Below are 25,931 nucleotides of genomic sequence, written 5' to 3' on the forward strand. Positions count from 1 at the left end.
ACCGATGTTTGAAAAAAAATTTGGCCAAAAAAGGCCGTTGCCTACCGTTTGCCCTAAAGACTATGGCCATTTTATATCGCTTGTACAGTTGACGTTCACATCGCTTGCCAGTAAACCCCAATATTTGATATTACAGGCTATTTCTGTTAAGCATTGTCATCTTTTGTTAGAAAATGCAACTGTTTTTCGCAAAAGGTTACCCTCAGGTAATAAATTATCCTTTGGCCATTTTGATATTTACAGTCATTGATCGTTAGAAAAGAGTATCGCTCACAATACGTTATGATTAGTGGAAAAAGATCGTCTATAGTGAGAAACAGCTTTTCACTATTCGTCATTGGTGAGAAACGGTCGTCGTTTGTGGGAAGTTTGTCATGGGGCTTAAAATCATCTTTAGTTCATAACCAAAATAACTGACAGAGAACATGCATACTGCCAGACTTTTCTCATCAAAATGCTGCTGATAAAAGTATAATCATCCATGGGAGATGCCTTTCCCAAATTCACTTCGAACCACCTCTAAGAATACCTCAGCTGTTTAAAGCGTCTTCCCAGATTATTTATTTATTTATTTATTTGATGGGTGTTTTACGCCGTACTAAAGAATATTTCACTCATACGACGGCGGCCAGCATTATGGTGGGAGAAAACCAGGCAGAGCCCGAGGCAAACCCACGACCATTCGCAGGTTGCTGGCAGACCATCTCACGTCTTCCCTCATTAGGAAATTTCAAAGTACATGTAGTGCTGAAAGTAGAAGGATGCAAGAAATGTTCATACACGCATTTATACACGTAAACATTCTTTTAATACATATTTCAAATGTGCACATGACGATGAATAACTCACGTGAATCTCACTGGAGATCACTTGACTTCTACCAACATGTGCATAATCAACTCGCTATGCAGGTAAAAATGTGCGCTTTACATGTGAGAAAGTTCGCCAGTAACTTGCCCTAACTTGTAATGTGCGCGCATGTGTGTGTGTGTGTGTGTGTGCGTGCGTGTGCGTGTGTGTGCGCGTGCGTGAGTGTGCGCGCGTGTGCGTGTGTATTTGCACGTGTTTGTGTGCGCGTGTGCGTGTGTGTGTGTGTGTGTGTGTGAACTGCACGACTTAATTCCGCCGCTTCGGTGGCCTAGTGGTTAGAGCATCCGCTTCGAAGTCGGGAGACCCCGGGATCAAAGCCGGGACGGGTCATAGTAAGGACTTTAAAAATGGTACTTGCTGCTGCCTCGCTCGGCGCTCAGCACTGAGAGGTTAGAGTCAAGGAAACATGACTGGCTGGCCCAGTGTCGGTGTAATGTGAATTGGTGGGATGTCATGTCTGGTGTCTTCGGCATGATACTTTGGCGGCATGGACGTCCTCTCACAAGACACAATATATAGCCACACACGTAATGACAATATATATATACGGCTTTATTGGGATTAAACTTCTGTCGTTATCACAGATACAAAAGAGCATTAAGAAACTTACGATCAGGAATGAGGAGGCCAGCATGAGTGCCTTGTCTCTCGACAGCATGGCTGGTGGAACTGTATAAACAAAACGAAATAGTAAAACGATGATTTCATTTTGATATGAACAAAAACATATTCTTGAATGATGCACAAGATAAATGTATGGTAACAATTATGTGTTTAATATAGCTAAACTCGTACACGAAATGTCAGTTGATCGCTCCAGTGGCTTTATGGTGTCGATCGTCCGCCTCGAGTTCGGGTCTGCATATATACTTACAGATGATCTCGTAGTATTCGTGGTCACAGTTAATCCCATCCGGCCTCTCCCCTCCCCATCTCTTCATCACGTAACCCATCTCCTTGGTATCGGACGCGTCCATAATCTGAACGAGGGGTGGGAGAGAAAGAAAGATTAGCACCATTAATGTTTATCATTGACGTAGCGGACTACTGCTATAATTCATCTAGTTCATAATTTTATGTCGCCTTCAAACATGAAGAAATACTAATTTTCGTTATAATGGGAATGGTATATCGTTGAAATGATTATTCACAAATAGAATAGCAAATGGAATTAACACGCGATAGAAAGTTCTTGGTAACATAGTCTTCATTCCCTAAACTGTTTCCAAGAATATTCATTTAATGAGACTGTACAGAGTTCCAAGACATATATGTAACATCTTTTCAAATTAAGGATTCAAAATAAAAACAGACTCAAAAACGTTGACATATACGTAAAACATTACTATATTACAATAAACAAACGAACAAACAAACAATGCTCAAGAAAATAGAGGCTTAAATGTGCGAATAGGTACACCTAAAACATTACTTATTTCAGTAAAGAGAAACAAACAAATAAATAAATAAATTATTTAGAGAAGAGAAAAAAAAGTGAAAAAAAAGAACCAAAAAAAGGTATTAAAATATATGATAATGATAAGAGAAGATAGGGAAAAAATACCGGAAACTCCATATCGGTACAGCATCGGCAAGGACAACAAGGTCCTTTGAAGATGGCGATAGGCTCCTTGGTTTTATCCAGGATCTCAAACATCGGCTGACAACAACTGAACCTGAAGGCAAAAATATTTATTTATTTCTTTGATTGGTATTTCACGCCGCACTCCAAAATATTCCTCTTATACGACGGCGACCAGCATTATGGTGGGTGAAGATCGGGCATATCCAGGGGAAAACCCACGATCATTTGCAGGTTGCTGGTAGACCATTCCACGTACGACCGGAGAGGAAGCCAGCGATCTCATTGGTGAGAGGCTTCTGGGTCATTGTGCTGCGCTAGCACGCTAACCACCAGGGCATACACGAGGGCCTCTGGGGACAATAGTAATACAGTCGGTTGCATTTTCAGATATACACAAACAAAAGCAATCCATTTATTTCTTAGTCAGTGTGTTTATGAACTTATCAACTTGTTTCCTTCGATGGCAGGAAGGCAGTCATTTTTTTCCCCATATCTTTGCATGTTTGCACTACCCTCTAAAAACGATTGTGTACAAATTTGCACATCCACAGTGACTTGTATATCAGCGGTACACACATGTACACATACTACCAGTACACAATATGATGTGGATGTGCATTTACACCACTGTGTACCACTAGTACATAGTGGTTTTTAGAGAGTACAGTATAAATCTGCATACTTCATGTGCCTGTACGGCCACTATCGCAAGAGTGAAAAGTTCTTAAGTTTTAAGGTCGAATAAGTTAATAAATAAATTAAGTGTGGTCAAAATTTAAATTTTACACAAATTTCAGTGTTAATGCACCTTGGCAATACAAAGTTAATACTTCAAAAATAAATCGCAAAAAAACCCCACTAAAATGAAGCATATTAGATAAATGGCCATTAGACACTGGTCTGTGGGGTCCCAGTGGGTATCAACTGTGTCAAACACGTGCTTTTTTGTTTGAAATTAATCTTTTTATGCTCTATATGGCGAAACCTTTCATAGCTCCATATGAATGTGGACACGTAGGAGTCTGTGTGAGTCAGGTGACAAAGTCCTTATGTGACGTCACTCGTCACGACATAATCTAAAAAAGGTCACTTTTAGAATCGAATGTTTTGGTTGAATGAATTCTAAGAAAAAATAAATCGAATTACGCCGTAAGAGAGTATTTAATTGTGGTCATTCGTCTGACATGTACTTCATGTTAATGTTTTCTTTTCCTTTAAATATATATTCACAGTTCTTTAAAAATGTCATGCATGATAAATCAGTCACTCAATCCCACAATTCCCTTACGTCTGGACAATGGAGCCGATCTGGTCGTTCTTCCGGTCTGAGATAGTGAGTCTGTGTGCACAGACAAAACAGTCGACACAACAGCACCAGTCACAGCGACAGCACGGGTGAGTTAGGCTTAACACCTCTTCTTCCTGGACGTTCCAGATGGACAGCGAGAACTGACGGTGGGGACCACAAATCCACCGGCTGAAGCAATCCGACCCTGGGGAGGAGGAAGAGAGTGGGTGTAGTTATACGTAATATCACTGTACATCCAGAGTTACTAACATATGTAATTGATTTGCAAATCCGCTTAAGTCGATATTTGAAATGTGATTTAAATGCTGATTTTGTGATGGTACCTGGAGATAAAATTGAAAATACGTCCATCAACCTATATATATGACCTTCTAATAGCTGAGCACCAAGCATGCTGAGTTGAGTGTCAAGCATGCTGTGGTCGGGTGGTCCAGCCTATACATGTGTCAGATACCCTAATTGTTGAGCGTCATGCAAGCTGTGGTCGGGTGGTCCAATCTATACATGTGTCAGATCGTCCAATAGCTGAGCACCAATCATGCTGTGGTCGGGTGGCCCAATCTGTACATGTGTCAGATCCTCTAATTGTTGAGCGTCAAGCACGATGTGGTCGGGTGGTCCAATCTATATATGTGTCAGGTCCTCCAATTGCTGAGCACCAAGCATGCTGTGGTCGGGTGATCCAATCTATACATGGGTCAAATCGTCCAATTTTTGAGCACCAAGCATGCTGTGGCCGGATGGTCCAGTATATATATATGTGTTAGATCCTCTAATTGTTGAGCGTCAGGCATGCTGTGGCCGGGTGGTCCATCAATCCACATATGTGTCAGAACGTCCAATTGTTGAGCACCAAGCATGCTATGGTCGGGTGGTCCAGTCTGTATACATATCTGATCCCCTAATTGTTGAGTGTCAAACATCTTGTGGTCGGGGGGCCCCAGTCTATACATAGCCGGCCCTCTAATTGTTGAGCGTCAAGCGTGCTGAGGTGGGGTGGTTCAGTCTATACATGTGTCACATCCTCGAATTCTTGAGAGTCAAGTCTGCTGTGGTCGAGTGGTCCCGTCTATATATAGCCGGCCCTTTAATTGTTGAGCCCCAAGCATGCTGTGGTCGGGTGGTCCAGTCTATATATGTGCCAGATCCTGTAATAGTTGAGCACCAAGCATGCTGTAGTCGGGTTGTCCATCAATCCACATATGTGTCAGATCGTCCAATTGTTGAGTACCAAGCATGCTGTGGTTGGGTGGTCCAGTCTACATATGTGCCAAATCCTGCAATCGTTGAGCGCCAGGCATGCTGTGGTCGGGGGTCCAGTCTATATAGTTGTCCGGTCCTCTAATTGTCGAGTCAGGCGTGCTGCGGCCAGGTTGTCTAGTCTATGTATGTGATGAGCGCCCCCACGTGCTGTGGTCGGGTGGTCCAGTCTTTATATATGTATTAGGTCCTCTATGAGTGTCAAGCATGCTGTGGTCGGGTGGTCCAGTCTATATATATAAGTCAGATCGTCCAATTGTAGAGCGTCAAGCATGTTGTGGTCGGTTGGTTCAGTCTATATATGAGTCAAATCGCCTAATTGTTGAGCATTGTCGGGGGTCCAGTCTATACATGTGTCAGGTCCTCTAAATGTTGAGTGTCAAGTATGCTTTGGTCGGGTGGTCCAATCTATGTATGTGCCTGATCCTGTAATCGTTGAGCGTCAGGTAAGCTGTGGTCGGGGGTTCTAGTCTATATTTCTACATGCCAGATCCTGTAATCATTGAGCGCCAAGCATGCTGTTGTCGGAGGGTGTAGTCTATATAGTTGTCCGGTCCTGAGTGTCAGGTGTGCTTTGGCTAGGTTGTCCAGCCTTTGTATGTGCCGAGTGTCCAGCGCGCTGCGGTCGGGTGATCCAGTCCATATTTGTGAGTGTTCTATGCATGCCAGCGTAAATAACGATCAAAAAGAATATATATGTTGAACTTAATGGACAATTCTTTCTCCCATAATTCGTTCATTTACGTGGTATAATTACTTGCAACTTACTTTCTCCAGCGTAAAACATGATGTCTTCCCCGTCATTGAAAATGGTAAAGGTACTTCCACTTCCGCACGGACCTGGAAACATACGTAATGTAAACAGAGGATTTACCCAGAAATACTTCAAAATCTAGAGGTATCATGTGGTACTACGGTAATTAATTTATTTATTAATTTATTATTAATTTATTATTAATTTATTTATTTATTTATTTGACTGGTGTTTTACGCAGTAGTCAAGAATATTTCACTTAAACGACTTCGGCCGGCATTATGGTGGGAGAAACCCGGGCAGAGCCCAGTGGAAACCCTCGAGCATCCGCTGGTAGACCTTCCCACGTACGGCCGGAGAGGAAGCCAGCATGAGCTGGACTTGAACTCACAGCGACCGCATTGGTGAGAGGCTCCTGGATCATTGCGCCGTGCCGGTAAATAATAATTGTATAATAATAAATATTCAGTTTATATACACCGTTTACAGTTGCATAGCATTTTCATTCTTGAACATGGTTGAAATAAAACCGAAAGTAATGAATCATATATCACCTTTCGTCTTAATTATGATAGCGTTGCCATAGTACTCTACATTGCATAGCTGATCCCCTTATTTCCTCATTTCGTCTCATCTCTTTGAAGTAGGGATATATTATACATTTGTTTCCTTCATTCTTTACACCCATTTGTTTTGTATATAAATGTATACAGGTTTGAAGATTTCATACTCAAATTGACGTTTAACAATATTAAACACACTTAACATGCCCCTATTGCATATCCACAATGTTATAATAATGAAATTTTTCGTTTAACATATTTGATTAAAATGACTGACCGAACTGTGAATCCGCCAATTGTTATGCCTCCACTCTCTACAGTCAGCATATATTCAACGTATGTTGAGAAATAAATGGTTAAAGACTTCGGAATGTATACAATTATAACTCTGTATATGTTTATATATGGGTCTTTCTACAGAGTGGACAACTGACACTCCCAAATATACGATTGTCGTCATCTTTGGTGCACATGCTCCATATACCAGACAACTAGCGCCACGAGCAACGGGTGGGTCGTGCCAAATATTTAAACTAGCCGCCGTTCGCTGTACTTGATTTTCAACTGTCACCGTTGCTTGATCGGACAAACAACACACGGTAGTTAGGATAAAGAGGTTTAAAAGTTTAAAGCCCCCTTTTGTGCACGGGGCACATGTGATAATACCCGTTCGTTGGGTCGTTTGAACAGGTTTACTTTCGTTGAGGGCCACTGGTCTTCAACCAACACGAACGTCATGTACATGTACGTCATGTAGAGAGAATATACATATATTTACAAGCTCATATGAACTTTATTCTCCCCCAGATGCATTCTACATGTATACCTATGTGTTTAATTTAAGGGTTATTGCGAATAAAATATGAAATGAAATGAAAATAATAATATATTCTCGTCATTATCAGTGAGATACTCCACAGTAGTTGACAATGCGTTTTTATTTGTCTTTATGCTTTTTTCTTAATTATCACGATGGCTCATATGTATAACCTTACTCAGATTTAATATTAAGTTTGTACATTTTATCACTTAAAATTGAAAATCCGTGCTAACATGTGTAAAATTTTCTTCGAAGGGCAAGCAGTTTAAAGCGTATTTAAAGCCCACAGTGGCATACACAGATCAAATATCATCGCTTATACATTATGATAATCAGAGTTTGCATCGAGGTCATTGCTCAAAACTGTGATAGGCCTACCTTGAGTAACATTCCACAAATCTCGTGAAATCTCGTGAAACATACGTCTGGATTCAGTCAAGTTTTGGATTGTTTTTAACATATACTTGTATACGTTTAGACATAATTGAAAGTTTGATTTCGTTAAAAAATGATTGAAATCGCCTGCTCTTTTGAAGACATTCGTACATTGCAGTGAGCAGCAAACATGGACATAGTCGTTACGTTGGTCGAAGCAGTTCAAAAGTATATGATATCAGGCTAGTGATCTAAATATCTCGCATGCATGTGAATAAATGGTGGTTCTAGATGAGTACAGTGGTGCGGAAGTCATTGTAATAGGAATGCTTGGTGGTGTAATTGCGCGGTGCACTAAGGATAAGTGATATGTGTGGGTTTACGAAGGACGAGTTAGTGGGATATGAATAGAGAAACAATGCGGTTAGATTAGTGATTGAATGTTGTCAAAGCTCTTCTCCGGTCATACGTTGGAAGGCCTGGCAGCAATCTGCGGACGGTCGTAGGTTTCTTCCGCACTCTGTCCGGTTTCCTCCCACCACCATGCTGGCCGCCGTCGAATAAATGAAATATTCTCGAGTACGACGTAAAACACCAATCAAATAAATAAAGACATATTGGCAAACTAGCTGAACATTGGTGGAGAATGCTATATTTATAAGCGTCGAAACAGACATGCGTATACCTACATGTTAACCCAAATGGACTCAGTGTAATCGCAATGCCCATTTCCGATGCAAATAGCGATGCACAAACACTATAAAACTAAGAAAGAATGAAGTACGAAATTAGAACGGATTCATGCAAAGAGAAGCAGTCAACTATTTATAATAATGACGGGAAGATGCAAAGAATGTTCTAGGCGAATGAATGAAATCAGTATGAAAATCGTGTACAATGTAAGCCTGTAAGCCTTTAAAGCAGATGGATATTGGTACCAGTATGAGACTGTTTAAAAAACTGCTGGATACTGATATAGGACTGTATGTACAACTAATGGATATCGATATGTAGGACTATAAGTATTAGTACAGGACCGGGTGGGATGCTGATGGATATTGACATAAGACTGCTTGAAATTTTGATGAATTGTGGTACACGACGGAGATTGGTATCCAGGACTGTTTGGAATATCGATCGATTGTGGTAGGCCTACACGACGGAGATGTTTATACAGGACTGTGTGAAGTTCTGGTGGATATAACTGTAATGAAGATGGATATCGCTATACCTCAAAATGTAACACTGATGGATATCGGTACACGACTGGGTGAAACACGAGGATTATTTGGTATATATGACTGAGTGAAATCCCGGCAAATATTACTGTAATGAAGATGGATATCGCTATACCACAGAGTGTAACACCGATGGATATCGGTACACGACTGGGTGAAACACAAGGGTTATTCGTATACAATTGTTTAGTGAAATGCTGATGCATATTACTGTAACGAAGATGGATATCGCTAAACTACAGAGTGTAACACTGATGGATATCGGTACACGATTGGGTGAAACACGAGGGTTATTGGTACACATGGCTGAGTGAAATACTGGTGGATATCACTGTAATGAAGATGGATATCGCTATACCACAGAGTGTAATACTGTTGAATATCGGTAAACGGCTAGGTGAAACACGAGGGTTATTTTACGCCGTATTCAAGAATATGGAATGGTTTCAGGTCGGTGTTGGTATACGACTAAGCTGTGTGTTGTTGGATAATTCTATGTATTTCTATGTATGGACAGAATATTCACATATTAGATATCTTATTATAATTAACCTCTACATCCTTAGTTATCGATCTTGGATATCTAATTATTACACTCGATATTCCCCACTGTCAATGTCGGATATCTAATTATAATTACCCTCGATATCCTCCTCGATGTTTTGGCGGATGACCAGCCTGTTGACGTCCTTCAGAACTTGACAGCCCGCGGGGGTGGCGAGCCGGTCACAAAAGGAGAACGGGTCCCCTCGTTTGTTCTCCTGCATCTCAAACTGAATCCCACCCGTGTCATCCTCCTTACCTCCGGGCTGCTTTGTAACTGCAAAGCCAGACATTTTTACAAGAGGTTTGTCTTATCACTGAGAAGTGAAAAACACTGTTTCTTGGCTTAACACGAACCGCTCGGCGCACTTTGTCCCCGCGCTCTCCTGGCCCTAGCCTATCTTGGGATGGTTCTAATTCAAATACCAATTTTCAACTCGGTGCTCTAAGGTTCCGCCCAACTGGACACAGCTTCTAGAATATGACTTGCATGCTATCGTATACCAAAACCAATGTCTGCTCTCCAAATGCGCATTTATTGACGTCAAACCCTCTCCAGTGTTATTCAAAGGAACCAATGAAAACGAAAAAGGCTGACTTTAACCCTTGGGACGATTAATTCTGATTTCAAAATCTGTTACACAAAATAATTCAAATAAACTTTTACCTTTAAACTAAAAAATTGCTATAACCGGTAAAGTTCCTAAAAGATGATGATTAAAAAAAAAGTTTTTAATAAAGGTATAATGCGCAAGGAGAAATTCACGGCATTAAATATGGTACAAGAGTTCACAATGTGTCAAGAAGAGAAGGGTTAACGCTATTTGTGCCACGGGATGATTTATCGTTATTGTTAAAGGACGGGTAGACTGCTCGTGAGCCGTGCTATACCATATTGTTCAAATTCGCATTCTTGTCGTCACTGTCGCGTTGTTGTGACCCGCCTTATGTATGCATTGGCCCAAGAGTATGTTGTCCGACGACATGGTGTTGCTATGAACACATAGGTCTACATGGTGTAAACCCATTACCTTTGAACAAAGAAAAATATATTCGCCAATTAAATTTAACCCTAGGGTCAAAACTGTGCGTTGAGGGCATTCTAAGGCAGGGCTTTTGCACGAAAGAGTTAAAACGGCAATTCGTATTTAGCAGTGAAAACAGTTTTCCCTAAAATTAAGCCAACATCATGATTAGAATAAATTGTTATATGACTTTTTCCTTGAATCTAACACGAAAATGAATGTTTAGTTAATTCATTATATAATTTGTATATCTTTTATCCAGTGTTGAAGAAATCTATAATTGTACTCATTACTATACATTTTTAAATATATGTAATATATATCAGCGTGTAAAAAGCCAGAGGTTGAAAAAACAAAAGAAAAAAAAAACAAACAAAAAAAAAAACCAGTTAACCTGCTTGTGACTTTTGGCAAAGAAAACAGATATATACCAATATCTGAGTACATATAGGTATGTGTATGAGTTCTTTATAAACAGACCAAGGACATGGATATGCATACATACGTTACTGTAGAACACCTTAATTTTGTCAAACGTTCCGTTATATTCGTGGAAATAAAGTACGTGTCCCCACTTCGATGGTAATGGTTAGAGAGTCCGCCTTGAAGATCGAAGGCCTGGATTCAAACCCGGGTCGGGTAATATCAAAATTTTACTTGCTGCTGCCTCACTTGGATCTCAGCACTGAGGGACTAGAACAAGGAAACAGGGCTGTTCGGCACGGTTTCAATATAAAGTGTCTGGGTGGGGTGTCAAGTATCTTCGGCATGATACTTCAGTGGCAGCAGCACTTTGGTGGCATGGACTAACCCTGCCCTAAGCATACAGGCCTACACTCATATTATCCATATATAATGCACGTGACGCCGTTAAAAACACTAACAACACACATATATTTTAAGATGGTATTAATGACCCAATTTCAAGAGTTAATAAGGTCGGCAAAAGGTTCGAGGCTCAAATTCAGTCATGTTTGGCTTTGACTTAAAGTCGCAGCTGGAAGGTGAGAAGTCTGATCTGGCATGTTGGACAGATGACTGACGTTTTTGTTTTGTTTGTTCAAGAAGCTGATGAAGCACATTTAGTGGCGAAACTGAAACGGGCAGCTACTGCTATTCAAACGCTCCTACCCTCCCCGGTGTATAATAAAATCAAATATTCAAATGCTCTTTCAGTTATCAAATATTCATATTTAACTTTAGCCTTTGCGTTCTTAATTCTATATCAGAATGCTACAAATTCTGAATCAAGAATGAAAGAATACAACCTGAGCCAAACTATCAAAATCAGGTCTTCACCACATTACATAGCATGTACTGACTAATTAATTACTAATGTTTCAGTATAACATGTCACATTTTAAGGTCGACTGCAAATTTTTTTTTCATCTGAAACTCAGCTGAGTTACTGGAGTAAACACATAGTGCTGATTAATTGTTTGTTTGCTTGTTAGGTATACTTCGCTTTGTTTGGTTTTGTTTATTAAATAAATAAATAAATAAATAAATAAATAAATAAATAAATAAATAAATAAATAATCAATGGCACCAAAACATTTACAATTCAAAGTGAAATGATCGCATGAATTAAAATTGATAAATGACCATTAACAGAAAAATTAATTGGATAACCCATAATTGTATTATTATATAGGCCTGCAGAGAAATACTTAAGAATGCACACAACTACCCATATACAAAATACATATTTACTCCCGCCACAAGTGCTTTTTTCCAGTTGGCTTCTCTAGCGTTCTATTTTTTTATCAGCTTTTTGAATACGCTGGTTGTTAAGCACAGCACGAACTAACTGTATATATGATGTGTATGGGAACCAATTAACACAAAGAGGCACATTACACGTACATGCACTCTAAGGACTCCTTCGTCGTCATATGACTAAAAAATTGTTAAGTATAGGCCTACGACGTTAAAGCCTAAGCACTCATCCCCCCCCCCCCCCATTAACACATATATTGTAGAACAGTAGAAATGTTGTTGTTATTATTATTATTATTGTGATGGTGGTGATGATGATGATGATAATGATGATGGTGGTGATGATGATGACGATGGTGGTGGTGGTGGTGGTGGTGATGGTGATGATGATGATATACCGGTTCTATAAAGTTTAACGAAAAACTATGCATTTCGCCACGGGCTCATAAATGATAATCCTTCAGTTTTAGGTTCAATCCCATAATCAGCCGTGTCGTCACATACAGAAGTTTGTGCTCGAGTTCAGCTTGCCCACATGTGAACTTACATCGTGCCAAAGCGCTAAGACGTACGGCTTTACAATAGCTGCTCAAAAGGCATACACGTGATATAGTTCATAACACCTGAATCAATTTTCTTTATTGATACGGAAAAAATTACCACAGGTATTTACTTAAGTTACTTAGCTCATGTACACAGGCTTGTGAATGTAAGTTTTTATAGGCTGTTGCCGTTTTTATTGTACAGTTTTGTAAATTAAAACAGCTACATGTATATATAGGCTGGGAAGATTTTTATTCCATCTTTCAGTCGTTCAGTTTTACACTTTCTTTTAAATTATATACACCGTATACAAATGTATACAATTATAGGCCTACTGTGTTAAAATTTTACCCTTATATAGGTTTTCTAATCACTCCACGTCGTCATATGACTGAAAATTTGTTAAGTACGATGTAAAACCCCAAGCACACATAGCTTACATCTAGGTTTTAACCGACCACGTGCGCAAAGCCATAGATATAGGCTTAGCAATCTACATAAACTTTCTATACATTTACAGTAAAGGTGGTTTTGAACTTATACTAAACCACTGGAAGTATGACGAATGAAATAAAGAAATAGTTAAGGTAACGACAGGCGGCATTAGTATACTTACTCTAAATAATGAAAAAAAAAACTTGGTTAAGGTAACTAAAGGCCAATTTTGTCCTATACTTAGGCCAGCTGATAGAGCTTTAAATTACAAAGCAGGCCCATATGTATTGATATATACTTACATGTAGGGGGCTTAGGCCTACCTTTATTTTAAATAGAAAATAGTAGCTGCTTCAGACCTAGGGTTATCAGTATAGATAACCATATGTTTCCCTAAATCACACTCGTTTCACAAGCCTAACTTTAACTGCCTAAATATTTTTAGATTTGAAATGTGCGCCGGAATCGCCGAGCGTATTACCGGTATGTAATAGGCCTAAATAGAATGAAGGAGAGTGCAAGCACACAGAAACATTGTGTCACAAGAATTCGTCTAGGATTTCTTTTTAATCAGTCTTTTATTTATTTTCCCCGCTTCTCTGTTTGTTCACTTGCCCGCACGTTTACGCGCCTCGCAGAAATATGTCGTGTTTTGAGGAGATCGGCTGTCTTAAGATATTATGACAAATGTCGTTCTCTGAAATGACACAAGCATTAGTCATATTTATCGGCTCTCGTTGCCTCTCGCGTGTCGGCGAGGTGTCGCGAGATTCGTCATAGGCCATATTTGATGGAGGCTTATTGAAATCATGCGGTACTTGACTGGGCGACTTGTGGTGTGAAGTGACGCGATCCGAGCGGAAATTACACTTACTGCTGAGGTAATTAGACTGTAGTGTTCAAATTAGGTCCACTGTATTTCCTTTTTAACAGGAATTCGCCCAGAAACGCCGAATGATTCCCTGATCGTTGTATATGTCATTCTCCACGAACCGAGGGTGCGGCAGACCGTTCCCGTCGTTGATGTTTGTCGGCAAAGCCCCGTCTGCCCCTGTATATCATATTACATCATACATGATAATTTGCCACGAAAGACGAGCAATTAGGCCTTTTGGTCTCAGTCTTGAACCCCTGTAAAACGGTTAATCTGACTCTGGATCCCATCATATAGCCGGCGAGACCAACTCTGTACTCTCCACGTCTGGGGAGTTGGTTCAAGAATAGATGCCCCTGTATATTTAACCAACTCTGACTTAATATATACCATTAATATGTATATTTCCAATCAGTGGATCAATATGAACCAATGTAGCCTCCCGAGATTGCTCAGATCTTATGTGGAGTACTTACTTTTATTTGGAAAGCCAGTGTTATTTAGTCTTCCACATTAGTTCAGCATGTTTACCAACTAACATTACATGTTGGCCTATATGAGTGACGGGCCTATTTGATTTAGCATTGTCATGTCTTTCTTTCACAGTTTTAGCAGGAAACCAAACTAAGAGTCTTCAAATGACCAGCTTTGTCAAGCTGCTCATGTCTGCCAGGTTAAGTCTCTGAAAAAGTTTACTCAAGTTTTAGTGAAAGAATAAACATGTACTGGTACATGTAAAGTATTCCTTTGCAAATCCAAATTAGGAAGCAATAAGAAATTAGCATGCTCGTGTGGTCAAAGCTGTGAAGTACGCTCTTGTCTGAGTCCCAGACTCATTACCTGAAAGAATGAACTCTAGACAAGACTTTGTATCATAATATTGGAGATTATCAACAGGCCAGCACTGTTGATAATCCACTGTTACTCACACAGATGTGGAGGTGAAAATATTGTCTAAATAACAAGGCAGTTAAAACAAAACTCTGCTTCATTGCGACACTAGTGCAAAAACTGCTGTGTTTATGTTTAGAATACACATGTACATGGTGTGCTGAGCATATTGTTCTGTTGTCTAACACATAGCCTACTAGTACAATGCATGTAGTTCTTACTCTATTATCCATTGTTGTCTGTTTCTCCTGTACCCTCACTTGTTGTATTCCATCTTGCAACTTTTGCAGGCAAGTGAAGAGAGTTTCAGTATACCCTAAATGACATAAAAATTTCTTCCATGATAAAGTTACTCATTTTTCCAGATTCTAATTGTTCTGTTGAATTAAGAAAGGTGTGTTTAGGTTTATTTGGAAGGTAGTATGATGTCCTACTGGGATAGTTTTCATTCCAAAAATATTTTTTTATGACATTTACATGTAGTTGCCTTAAAAAAATGCAGTCTGGTTAAAATTTTAAGTTATACAGGGAAGGCATCTTAATTCCCCATATGTCAAACTTTGATGAATCAGAAACATTTTGGTAATCACAAGTTACTCAAATCTGGTGGAATCATGTATCAACTGATCCTCCACCAAGAAAACTGCTTAGAAAAACTGTCAAAGAAATACATAACGCTGAATAGTCATCATATTCAAGAGACGTCCTACTCATGATTGGTAACAAAGAACACTGGTAATGGTTCCAGGACTATAGTTACTTTGGACTTTCAAAAGATAAAAAGCCCCCATGGCCAGGGTTTTCATTTAGAGTTGGAGAAGGAGGTCAAAGTTCAAAAGTAGGAGGCTGAATTGAAAGTAATTATACCACGATTACTATTGATTTAAATAGTAAGAATATTTAAAGTAGGCGACTACGGGGACAGCAGTAGACAGCTGTCTGCAACCTCTGCTACTTGCCCTTTTTTACCCCCCCCCCCCCTCCCCCCCTTCCCCAAACCTCAACCACACCTGCTTCTACACTTTTCAAATCAAAATTTAGTAGTTATAAGTTTTTATGTACTGGTGTACTGTATAGGTACATGTATATACTCAAAATGATTGGTAAAGGTTTACATGTATGTGTAGGTATCAATACACGTATTGATGTACACTAGAGACACTAGTTTCCTTCACCCATAAGTCTTACCATGAGTGAAAAATTCGTTGGTGGTCGGTATTAAACACCAACAAGACAAGCCGGGTCAATATACATGTACAAGCACTGACTCACACTTGTGACTGTAGACAAATTGATCACTTTTTGTCAGTAAATGATAAGCTGTCTGTACCATGTTTGGGGAACAGATCTTACTGAATGAACTGAAGCTGTAGGGGACAGACATTTTGTCTCGTGTGCATCATGTACTACAAACAGCATACTGTATGATGAGATGGGTTTCAGGGACACCCAGGCTGCAGTTTAGTCTTGTCAGGCAGCATTTATCCTGCCCACACCATTCAGGTTTACAAATTAACCTGAGTATACTTCCTATTCTTCTGTACTAGGGGTGCTTACTATTGTTCCGGTACACACACATGTATAGTCATGAAATCCTGTGATGGAATGAAAAGCCTTTGAAGCCTTTGTGTGACCTGTACTTTTATGACATGTTATCTACTGAGAGAAGTGCTATCTGTATTGACCCTTGTATATTGCCACTCCCATCAGCTGATTGATTCGTAAGGGAATGTAACCTTGTCACCCTAATACACAAATATGCGTACATATGGATGAGTTTGGGGCTCTACCCTACGCCCGCTGCATCCGTGCCTATTTTGACAGATTTCACGAGAAGTATCTGATAGGAAAACTTTAATGTACACGTACATGTATTTCGAGTTTGCGAATCTTCTTCCTCTTCAATACTAATATTTTATTATTGGTATTGTGGTACTTGTAAGTATAAATTTGTAATACTTTATTGTAATGTTTTATCTTCAGTACATGTGGTACTTTATTCTTTTGAGTAATAACACATATACATGTAATATAGTTTGATTTTGTTTTATTTATTTATTTGATTGGTGTTTTACGTCGTACTCAAGAATATTTCACTTATACGATGGCAACCAGCATTATTGTGGGAGAAAATTGGGCAGAGCCCGGAGGAAACCCATGACCATCCGCAGGTTGCTAAAAGACCGATTTTGTTTTACAAGTTCATTTACTAGTCTTCTTGGTACATACATGTATAGATGATCATGTATATGTAATAGTTCAGGCTGGATAACAGTAATATTATAAAATCTAAGAACATGTGAAAATCAGTTTTATTTCAGGACAATCCTTTGCTATACTCTATTCTTGGAATTATAAGCTAGGAAATCTGTAAATGATAAAATCTGGTATGAAGTGGTTTCATTAAAGTTCCGTAATCTTTCTAAGGATACAACAACAAACATACGTGTATCACTGTATGTACGATTCTGTATAATTCTGAGTGTTCGTGTGACATTGATTTCAGGTTTACCTTGAAAGCTCAGAACTATAGGGAACCCACTGCATAGGTGTCTTAGTCATTTATATCACGTATACTGCAGTGGTTTTACTTTCTCAACATGTTATCAAGACTTTTAAAGTATGATTGTGATGTGAATCTTGGAATTTTATTTTTAGAAGCCAAAACACTAGTTAGGAGCATTGCTGATTCTCATTAAACACTACAACATTACACTTTCTGTATGAACTTCAAAGTCCATCCAACTTTCTCTTCTGTGATTTTTTTGGAAAGGGGGGAAGGGGGATGGAAGGTGGGTAAGTAAAATTGAGCCCACCGTTTGGTTCCTATCAGTGCAGGCGTAGCAGGAACTGAATTATACTGTTAAAGGCTATACATGTTCATTTTACAGCTTTCAAAACTGTGAGATCTGTTTAAGTCTAAGACAGTGGGCAAAGATATTAAGTGGATCGTGTTGTGTAAAAGGCAGTGCTTCTTCATCAGGTTATAATCTGTACTGAGAACTACTGGTGCATGCATAACATCTCTACGAAATAAGATAGTTTTACCACACAGGTGATCTTATAACCCAACTTTGTGGTAGAATAAACAGTGACTTCTTCAGTTACTAAATGTCAGTGTTTGGGTCTGCCTCGCCATGGTGTGAGCTTACAGCACTTGTCTGGGCCCCTGTGGGAGTATTGTGGGGGGTAGCAAGCTGACTATGGTTGTGGCCACCAGAACAAGTTGTCGGGATTCATCATACAGGTAGAGAGAACTCAGATGGACAGGTAGATTGCATCACAGGTTTTGTCTGATGAGCCTCTGGAGGTGAACTTAATTGTTTTTTTTGTGTGTGCAAAAAGATTAGATGTATTGTGTGAGGATATAAAAATTGCTTCCTGTGAAGTTTATATTGGGTGGTCATGTACATGTATAGTATTATACTGTAGACAGAGCTCAGAGAAAACCACTGCCCTTGCACGCTACCTGGACAAGAAACCACCTCAAGGCAAAGTCTCATCTGAAACAGTGGGAGCTTCATACAAACCTGCCACGTCACTGCTCATTTCTCACACAGCATGAGAATAATGCATTTAGTCAAATTACACCATAATGATCCTATGGCTGAAAAGTGACTCAATCAACCGGGTTCAAGTCCTGCCTTGGACCAGGAATTTGTAGATTTTTTACTCTCACTGTTTGTGGGGGTTTTGGCGACAAAAAGTGTTTGATCCTGCAAGTGTAGTAATTTGTGTAGATAACTTTCGTCTTCCACCAGTATGGTGCGCATATCTGTGTCGGTTGTCAGTGTATTGCCAGAGATCTATAGACATTGATCATGTGTGGTAAAATTTGATGAGTATAGGGTTAAACAACAATGAAATAAATTAATACATCTTGTAATACACCTGTACATGAATACCCAAGTACTTTTAAGTAGAATTTAGATTTGTTTTAAATTCTCTGTGAATTAAAATTTTATCTAGGTAGCGTAATGGTGAGTCACCAACAAATATACAAAAACAAAGCGGTAATGACAATGTACAAAATTGCAGTGTTTTAAAAAGCGCCTTTTTCATACTTGTTGATACGCACATGTACGGGTCTCTGTATTGGTACGTGTACACTGGCTTGTTTATATCTGTGATGACTGACTTAATTATCTGTACCAGTATGTGTCATGGTTATCATCCAGAGAGAGAAAGTGAGTCAAAAGTATAGATCTATTTGTCTTGTCTATAGACTGGTCACTTCTCACCGGCTAGGCCTGTTTTTATCTATGACTAACTCTGACCACAGGGGAGTGATGACATAGAAGCATAGTCTGTTACCATGGCAACCGGAAATGTTCCTAACACTGTGCTCCTCGTCAAAGCTTTTCTTCAGTTAAATACAAAGCAGATTTTGAATTCAGACTATAAGCAGGGATTAACAGGATATGTGGTGGTTATGTTGGAGAATGGCTGAAACAGTGGGTGTTTTTATTATTACATTACCATAGGCTATGTTATCAGAAATTTGTTGTCTTCAAGGTGCGTTATAGTCTTCAATTTGGGAAGTCTTCGCATGCCCTGTTGGCTCAGACAACATTATCGTGTCTAAATCTGATAAATTACTGGGTTGTGGTATTTGTAAATTTTTATTATGATCATTTTTAATATGGTGTTCTCTGGTTTGGTTTACCATGTACATGTACATATTACTATGTTTTAGTATTGATGTCTTACTGTCATGTTGATTTTATGACCGTGCATGCACTTACTGTTTGTTTGATAAAATACCTGTGTTACTAATGAAAGCTTACAAGTACACATGTGATTTTGATACATATATATTACTGTATTTTTATATTCGTGTATTGTGGTGTTATGGTTTCAATACGTTTTCTGTGGTTTGTGTACATTACATGTGTGCTGTATGGTTTTGATTTATTTTTGTTCACTGCCATTAGAACTTGTTCACCCTGTTTTTCAGACAACTGGCGGCTGTCCAGTATTGTGAGATGAACATGTCCGAGTTTGAAAACACAGAGAAGCCACCAGCGCCCCCTGTCAGGCTCACTAGTACCCAGGTAAACACACCTCCCTTTGTGTTACTCTTTAGGTATCAACTTGTCTTTGAGTGATTAGTTGAAGCTTGTTACATATTGCGAGCTGAACATAGCTGCCTCCCGTTATGTCACCCTTTTGCAGGAACTTGTTTTTTGGTCGTAGACAGTGTGATGTATTGGTGGAATGCTTATTCTAAAGTTAGAGCCATTTCCAACATTTTCTCTTCACTGCGCAGAGCTAAATGGTAGCTCTGCTGGCTTAATAATTTACGTTTAGATTTTGGTTATGTTGTTGCCTGCACCAAAGGGTGTTCAACCATTAATGTAATTTACCTAACATGTGTAAATAAACAACAGTTCTAATGAGCTACACAGTGGGGGTACTGTGTTACATGAAAGTTCAGTCAACAAAAGCTGTGTAGAGTCGAGAAATACTGGGCAGTATTACTGGGGCAATTTCATTCATTGGAAGCATTTAGAATTCCCTGCATGTGGTTTACAGTACAGGTACACATACATCTTATACTGTGGAATGAACATTGTCCAAAGTTCAGACTTTAAAACCTAGGCCACATGCCGCAAGATTGTAATCAGTAGGGAAATGTACCATCACCAAGAATGTTTCTGTACATACTTGTAAGCTCTGGTAATGGCTGACATTTGGTCTTGTCATGGAGGGCCATGGAACTATGGCAGGTTTTAGCATCTCAAGCTTCAGCCATCATGCTGTGGGTATGTTTGCATCAACATAATGTGAAAAAAAAAACCAAAAAAAAAAAAAACGTCTTGTCTACTCAGGCTTATTTTTTGGACATTTATACAAAATACTGCTGATGGTCAGTCATAAAAATGGGTTTGTATAAATATTTGTCCATCATGAATACATGTCTGTGCAAAAAACTGCATAAAAACTTGTACAAAGTTGGGAAGTGTGAAATGTCTAGGAATGTAGGGTACACCCAGCTGGTTGCTCTGCCCTCTGGCCACACTGTTTGCATACTTGGTAGCATCCAGGTCTCATCTATCAGTTTAGGGCAGACATTTCCCATCTGGTGAACCTGTTCTGATACACCCCACAAGTCCACACCCCCCCCCCCCACTCCCACCCCCTTCCCACACACACTCATCTGTCCCATGGCCTGCCTGGTTTACTGGTCTTAAAGGCCAGAAAAGAGCAGCTCTAAAGCCCCTCCCAGTCTTTGCCCCTTGGTAAGGAATACCCTAAAACTTCTAAAATTTGGATGGAGATATTCAAATTTCAAAGGCATATTTCAAAGAAAAAAAAAAATTCTGTGGATATGATGTGCAATGTATGGTTCAATTTCGTACTGAAGAACTTATCTGTCTCTGTTCACTGTTTTGATTTTCTTGCCGAAAAGCTCTGATATTGAGACTTAAATTTTTGGATAACTCTAACACTCATCTTTAACTGCTGAAAAACATGTAAGCATACACAAGTACATGTACAGACCTAGAAACACTCTAATTATAAACCAAGTACAGAGAGACTTGTACCTCGTCAAGACATGAGGCTGTGCATGTACATGGTTGATGGCATGTACTGTACAGTAAAGATCAGTCAAGATCTTATTTCTTCAGGGCTACAATAACGATTTAAAGCAACAAAGGTGCTTCTCTATTTTTCTATATAGAATGCAGTCTGTATACATGCTCACAGGGAGACAGAATTAACAAATTCCTTGACTTTTTCCAGATTGATCAATACATAATACATACTTCAAAAAAAGCCTTACTTGAGGCAAAGTAAGTAAAGCAAAATTGTGTTGGCACCGTTAAGTATGGGGCAAAATTAGTAAAGTTACATGCATATACATGTATAGAGTTATTAATGTATATTTGACTGTAGTTTTTGTCAAATCTTGTAAAATCATAATTGTTTTGAATCTTTGAAATTGGTGTACATGTAGCCAGTAAACATGTGATCACCGCTCAGGTTTGATAAAGGAACACAGTGGTTGTTTGAACTTAAATTTGAATTAAAAACTCCAAAATCTAGACAGATTGTAGATGTTTTACCTTCTTGTTTTCAAAAAATTTCCAATTTTATGTAATTTATTTAATGGATCCACTTGCTTGCAGTCCAAAGGACAGAAATGAATGCAGTGTATAGGGTAAAAGTTTATCCTATGTAGACAGATTTATACTTGAAAGTCTGAGGATATGTAAAGAATGCCACATTCATAGTTAACTTATGCATCGTGCGTGTCACTGTAAAACGAAAAAACATTCCAGAGTCTTTGTGTCTGTCTTGATTACCTGTGTAGACAGTTTTGGGAACAGGTGGTAAAGCCTGTGGGAGAGGAGGTGATAACGAAATTATGAATCACCTGTAACTTGGTTAGAGTATTACGTTATCAGCTTTGTGCAAATATCACACTGGTCGACCTCTTAGCAGGGAAAGAATGGACACTTTCATGTAGGGTATGAGTCACCAGATCAGGCCAAAACACAAGAATTTTACGTTATTTACTTTTGTTTTTTGGCTGAATTCCCTTAATTTTGAATTTTTTTTAGGAATTACCTGACCTGTGCGTTAATTTTTTCGTGCACATGTAAGATTTATTTTCTGTGGTATTAATTTATAAAGGTGTACTTGTACAAAAGATTGAGAATTTAAGTCATGGTCGGTATTTTTTCATCTTGTTACATGTTATACTTAAATTAAACTTGTTTTTTTTTCTTCTTATGTCTTATTGGGTTATCCATTCTTGTCAAGGTGCCATTGTATTTTTGTTTTCTTTTTGGACACAGGTGCATTATACATGGAAATGATTATAGTGATGTGAATTAACATAACTGCTTTAGGTGAAAGAAAGTTGGGACTAACATTAAAATTAAGATTATTTTAAAACATGGGTAAAAACATTAAAGAAAATGAGGCTCTTGTTAGCAACTGTTGTGAACTTGAAAATTTGTAAAACCTCTTCATTTATTAGGCTGGCCTTTAGATTAGAAATTGAAAGGAATTTGAATCTTGTCAGAGTTTGATGGTGGCTCAATAACACCGCCGGGTATTCTCATAAAACATCACCTCTTAAGATCACCTCGTAAAGAGTTTTTCGTAAAATTACACCCTCAACATTTGTTATGGCAGAACCCATTGCAGTGAAACAGATGTTGGAAGAATCCAATTCCTGCATGCCGAAGAGTTCATTTTCAGAGCCTTAGGTGTGAAAAGCTCTGTTGGGCAAGGCTTTGTAATTAAGAAGTAGTTAAGTTATCCAATTTTGGAGCGAAATCGATTAATGTTTCTCATTCTTAAGCATTGCACTTTGAATTCTTGTGCTGTGTTTGGCAATCTTGGAGAGCTTTGATAATTGGAAAAAATGTGCCCCCTAACTGTTTTCTATTAGAAGAGAAAAAAATAATTTCTCCTTAAGTCTTGGGAAACCCATGCAGATGTGTAAAATGCATGCCATATGCCCTTGCAGATGTTGAATCGAACATATCTCCCTCAGCCATAGCCTGTGGTTTTACGACATGCGTTAATTTGTTTTTCTGGGCTGTTCTATGTAGTGGAAGAATTTTATTGCTTTGTTACATTTTCGGACACATGATTACCCTTTGCTCATATTGGAAAGCACATGTCCATGTACAGTTACAAGCAATATTGGGTGCAAAGGCGTCAAAATAGACACATTCACAGCTACCTAAGCATGTGTTCTTTGTCACAGTGTTATCATCGGCAACATCTGATCCTTTGCTGGCTCAGTGAGCTGAAGGGTCCCTCTCGATTGATTAAGCTGCCAGTTTTTGGTCAGAAAGTTTATTAGGTTCCTGACAAAGGGTGTTGGTTTTATACAATCTCTGCTCGGTTACCTCCACCCATAAAGGTGACCAGTAATTTTATATAATGAGTGAAATATTTGAGTGCAGTGGCGTATATAAATAAGGAAATTTATATTAACAATGCCATGTTGCATGACTATATATTAAAATTAGCAGGAATTAAGATTGCTCAAAGATGAATGCCCTTGTTTTGATATTATTTAAAATTATAGCTTAGAGTAATGTGGAGCCAAAAACATGCAAATTATTGCTCAGGAACCAAACTAACAGTCCTGGATAGTAATACTGCAGTGCTCATATTTATGTTTTTCCAATTTAAGATTTAAGGCACGAATTGCAAGCGTTGAACAAGCAAACTTCAGAACGCCAAAGAACTGAAATTGTGGCTGGTACATTGTTCTGTAGTAGAGTCAGTGTACAAATTTTAAACTTCCTCGAACAAAACTGATTTTTTTTTTATACTAAGGATGTTTTCTGAAGTGATTTGTCCCAGTAAGTGTGGTAGTTGCATGTAGTTAGTTATCATACATGTATTACGGCACATAAATTCACTGTTAACAAATTTGTCATGCCAGCTAGGTCAGATCTTGATGAAAGAAAAATTTGATCTTTTTTGTTGCATATAATGTTGATCTAAGAAAAAAAAAAAGAGGCATTGATGAAAGAGCCATGAAGCTGTACTACAGGATTTGGTGTTAGCATGCCCTGGTTTATGCAGACAGTTGTGTGAAATTAGAAGCTGTCAGTGCCTTTAGGGGCATGCTAGAGTGAGTGTGTGTGTGAAATAGTAAACCTTGGAGGCTATCTAAACTGGACGCCAGAGGGTAGGGGAGGAGGAGGGGAGAGGGGGTGCTGTTGTACGCCAGGGCAGGGGAATAAGGATATACTTAAGCCTTTAGACCAGGGCATCAGAGATAACCTGTAAATAGCTTCCGTCAGTTAACTGGTGCTAGTGCATATGTATTTGTGTGTTTGAACAAACTTATATGAATGCATACAACTAAGCGAAAACACAACACGTCGTCCAGTTGCTCTAACCAGCCAGAAACACCTGGACATGTTGAACAGTCAATATGAACAATTGCAGATAGCATATTAATATATTCATAAGACATACAGTGGACAGGCTTATCTACCATCGTGGTTGGAAAAACTGAGGTGATTTGGGACTTTATCATTTTACTTGGTGACACAAGAGAAGGAGAGTAAAATGGTCATATGAAAAATGACACATTTCTTTATGTTGTAACTGATATCATCCTATTTGGTGTTTGGTGGGGGGGGCGGTGGGGGCAAAAATTCACCTTTTTACTAGGTTTGATTTGTGAAGCACCGGCAATGTTGTTTTTTTTGTGGAGAAATTAAAGAAAAAAGAAAGAGAAAAAAAAAATAGTAGGGCTTTGCTGCTTTTATCCTTTTTTAGAGATGATTCATGTTGGAGCATACATTCCAAATTGTAAGTCTTACATCTTCATACTAAAAGATACACTTTCCCTGTGGAGCTGCATTTTTATGTATACTTGTAGTACTGTACTTATTATTTATGTAACACACTAGTCTCTCTGTAGTTAGTAATCCAAGGCCAAAAGCACTCTGAAGTGTTTACGCTACCAAACAAATACACAGATTTGGTGTAAATATTTGATGTACTATAGCATTTGCTGCAGCGCTGTTTGTTTGCATGGAGAATGTTACGTGTACAGTCCTAAAACTGTTACATGGATACGTAAGGTTATTTGAGATGCTAGAAACTTTCTTCTGTGCGCTTTTATTACACATCTGTTTTATATTCATAAAGTAAACAGTGTCTTGGTTCGTGTATATAAATGTAATACACGTAATTTGGCATTTGTTCCTGGAATATAATCTATGAATCGCCTCCGTGGTTGAGTTGGTTAGCGCGCTAGTGCAGCGTAATGACCCAGGAGTCTCTCACCAATGCGATCGCTGTGAGTTCAAGTCCAGCTATTGCTGGCTTCCTCTCCGGCCGTAAGTGGGAAGGTCTGACAGCAACCTGCGGATGGTTGTGGGTTCCCCCCGGTTCCCTGACCGCTGTTGTATAAGTGTAATATTCTTGAGTACGGCGTAAAACACCAATCAAATAAATAAATAAAATAAATATAATCTATGCTCAGTAAAGGTATTCTTAACACCATAGCTAGTGTAATTCTTTAACCATACACGACCATATTTAGACAAAAATTGAAGGCTTTCATCCCAAACTTTTAAGGTGACATTGTGACTTTGCATAAAGAAATTTTGAAAATGCAAATGCATGTTTTCT

The 25,931-nt window shown here is 38.8% G+C and overlaps 3 protein-coding genes across 5 annotated transcripts in view; 2 read left to right on the forward strand and 1 right to left on the reverse strand.

Moving 5' to 3' along the window:
- The window catches only part of LOC135479890 (uncharacterized), a 192,754-nt gene that overhangs the window by 66,947 nt on the left and 99,876 nt on the right, over positions 1–25,931 (forward strand). The gene's annotated exons all lie outside the window — the stretch shown is intronic.
- LOC135479778 (phospholipid scramblase 1-like) lies at positions 721–9,610 on the reverse strand. Its single transcript, XM_064759683.1, has 7 exons — positions 9,415–9,610; positions 5,793–5,864; positions 3,744–3,948; positions 2,435–2,546; positions 1,745–1,850; positions 1,481–1,539; positions 721–747 (listed from the first exon to the last, which is right to left on the reverse strand). Exons 1-7 carry the CDS (start codon positions 9,608–9,610, stop codon positions 721–723), a joined length of 777 nt encoding a protein of 258 aa, XP_064615753.1.
- The window catches only part of LOC135479888 (serine/threonine-protein kinase PAK 3-like), a 41,978-nt gene continuing 35,705 nt past the window's right edge, over positions 19,659–25,931 (forward strand). The window contains exon 1 of one of the 3 annotated variants that reach the window (XM_064759791.1): positions 19,659–19,854. In XM_064759791.1, the coding sequence (XP_064615861.1) occupies positions 19,790–19,854 (65 nt within the window). In that variant the 5' untranslated portion in view covers positions 19,659–19,789. The remainder of the gene's footprint in view (positions 19,855–25,931) is intronic. The other 2 variants (XM_064759790.1, XM_064759793.1) reach the window with 2 other exon arrangements.

The sequence above is a fragment of the Liolophura sinensis genome, chromosome 12, assembly GCF_032854445.1.
Source record: "Liolophura sinensis isolate JHLJ2023 chromosome 12, CUHK_Ljap_v2, whole genome shotgun sequence".
Classification (NCBI taxonomy): Eukaryota; Metazoa; Mollusca; class Polyplacophora; order Chitonida; family Chitonidae; genus Liolophura; species Liolophura sinensis.

Bases quoted from the DNA above. Each gene is read 5' to 3' on its own strand.
- LOC135479778 (XM_064759683.1), bottom strand. From the start codon at position 9,610: ATGTCTGGCTTTGCAGTTACAAAGCAGCCCGGAGGTAAGGAGGATGAC. The intron at 2,547-3,743 runs GTAAGGGAATTG...TTTTGCCTTCAG, and splicing joins ATCGGCTCCATTGTCCAGAC to GTTCAGTTGTTGTCAGCCGA. The intron at 1,851-2,434 runs GTATTTTTTCCC...CCCCTCGTTCAG, and splicing joins GTACCGATATGGAGTTTCCG to ATTATGGACGCGTCCGATAC.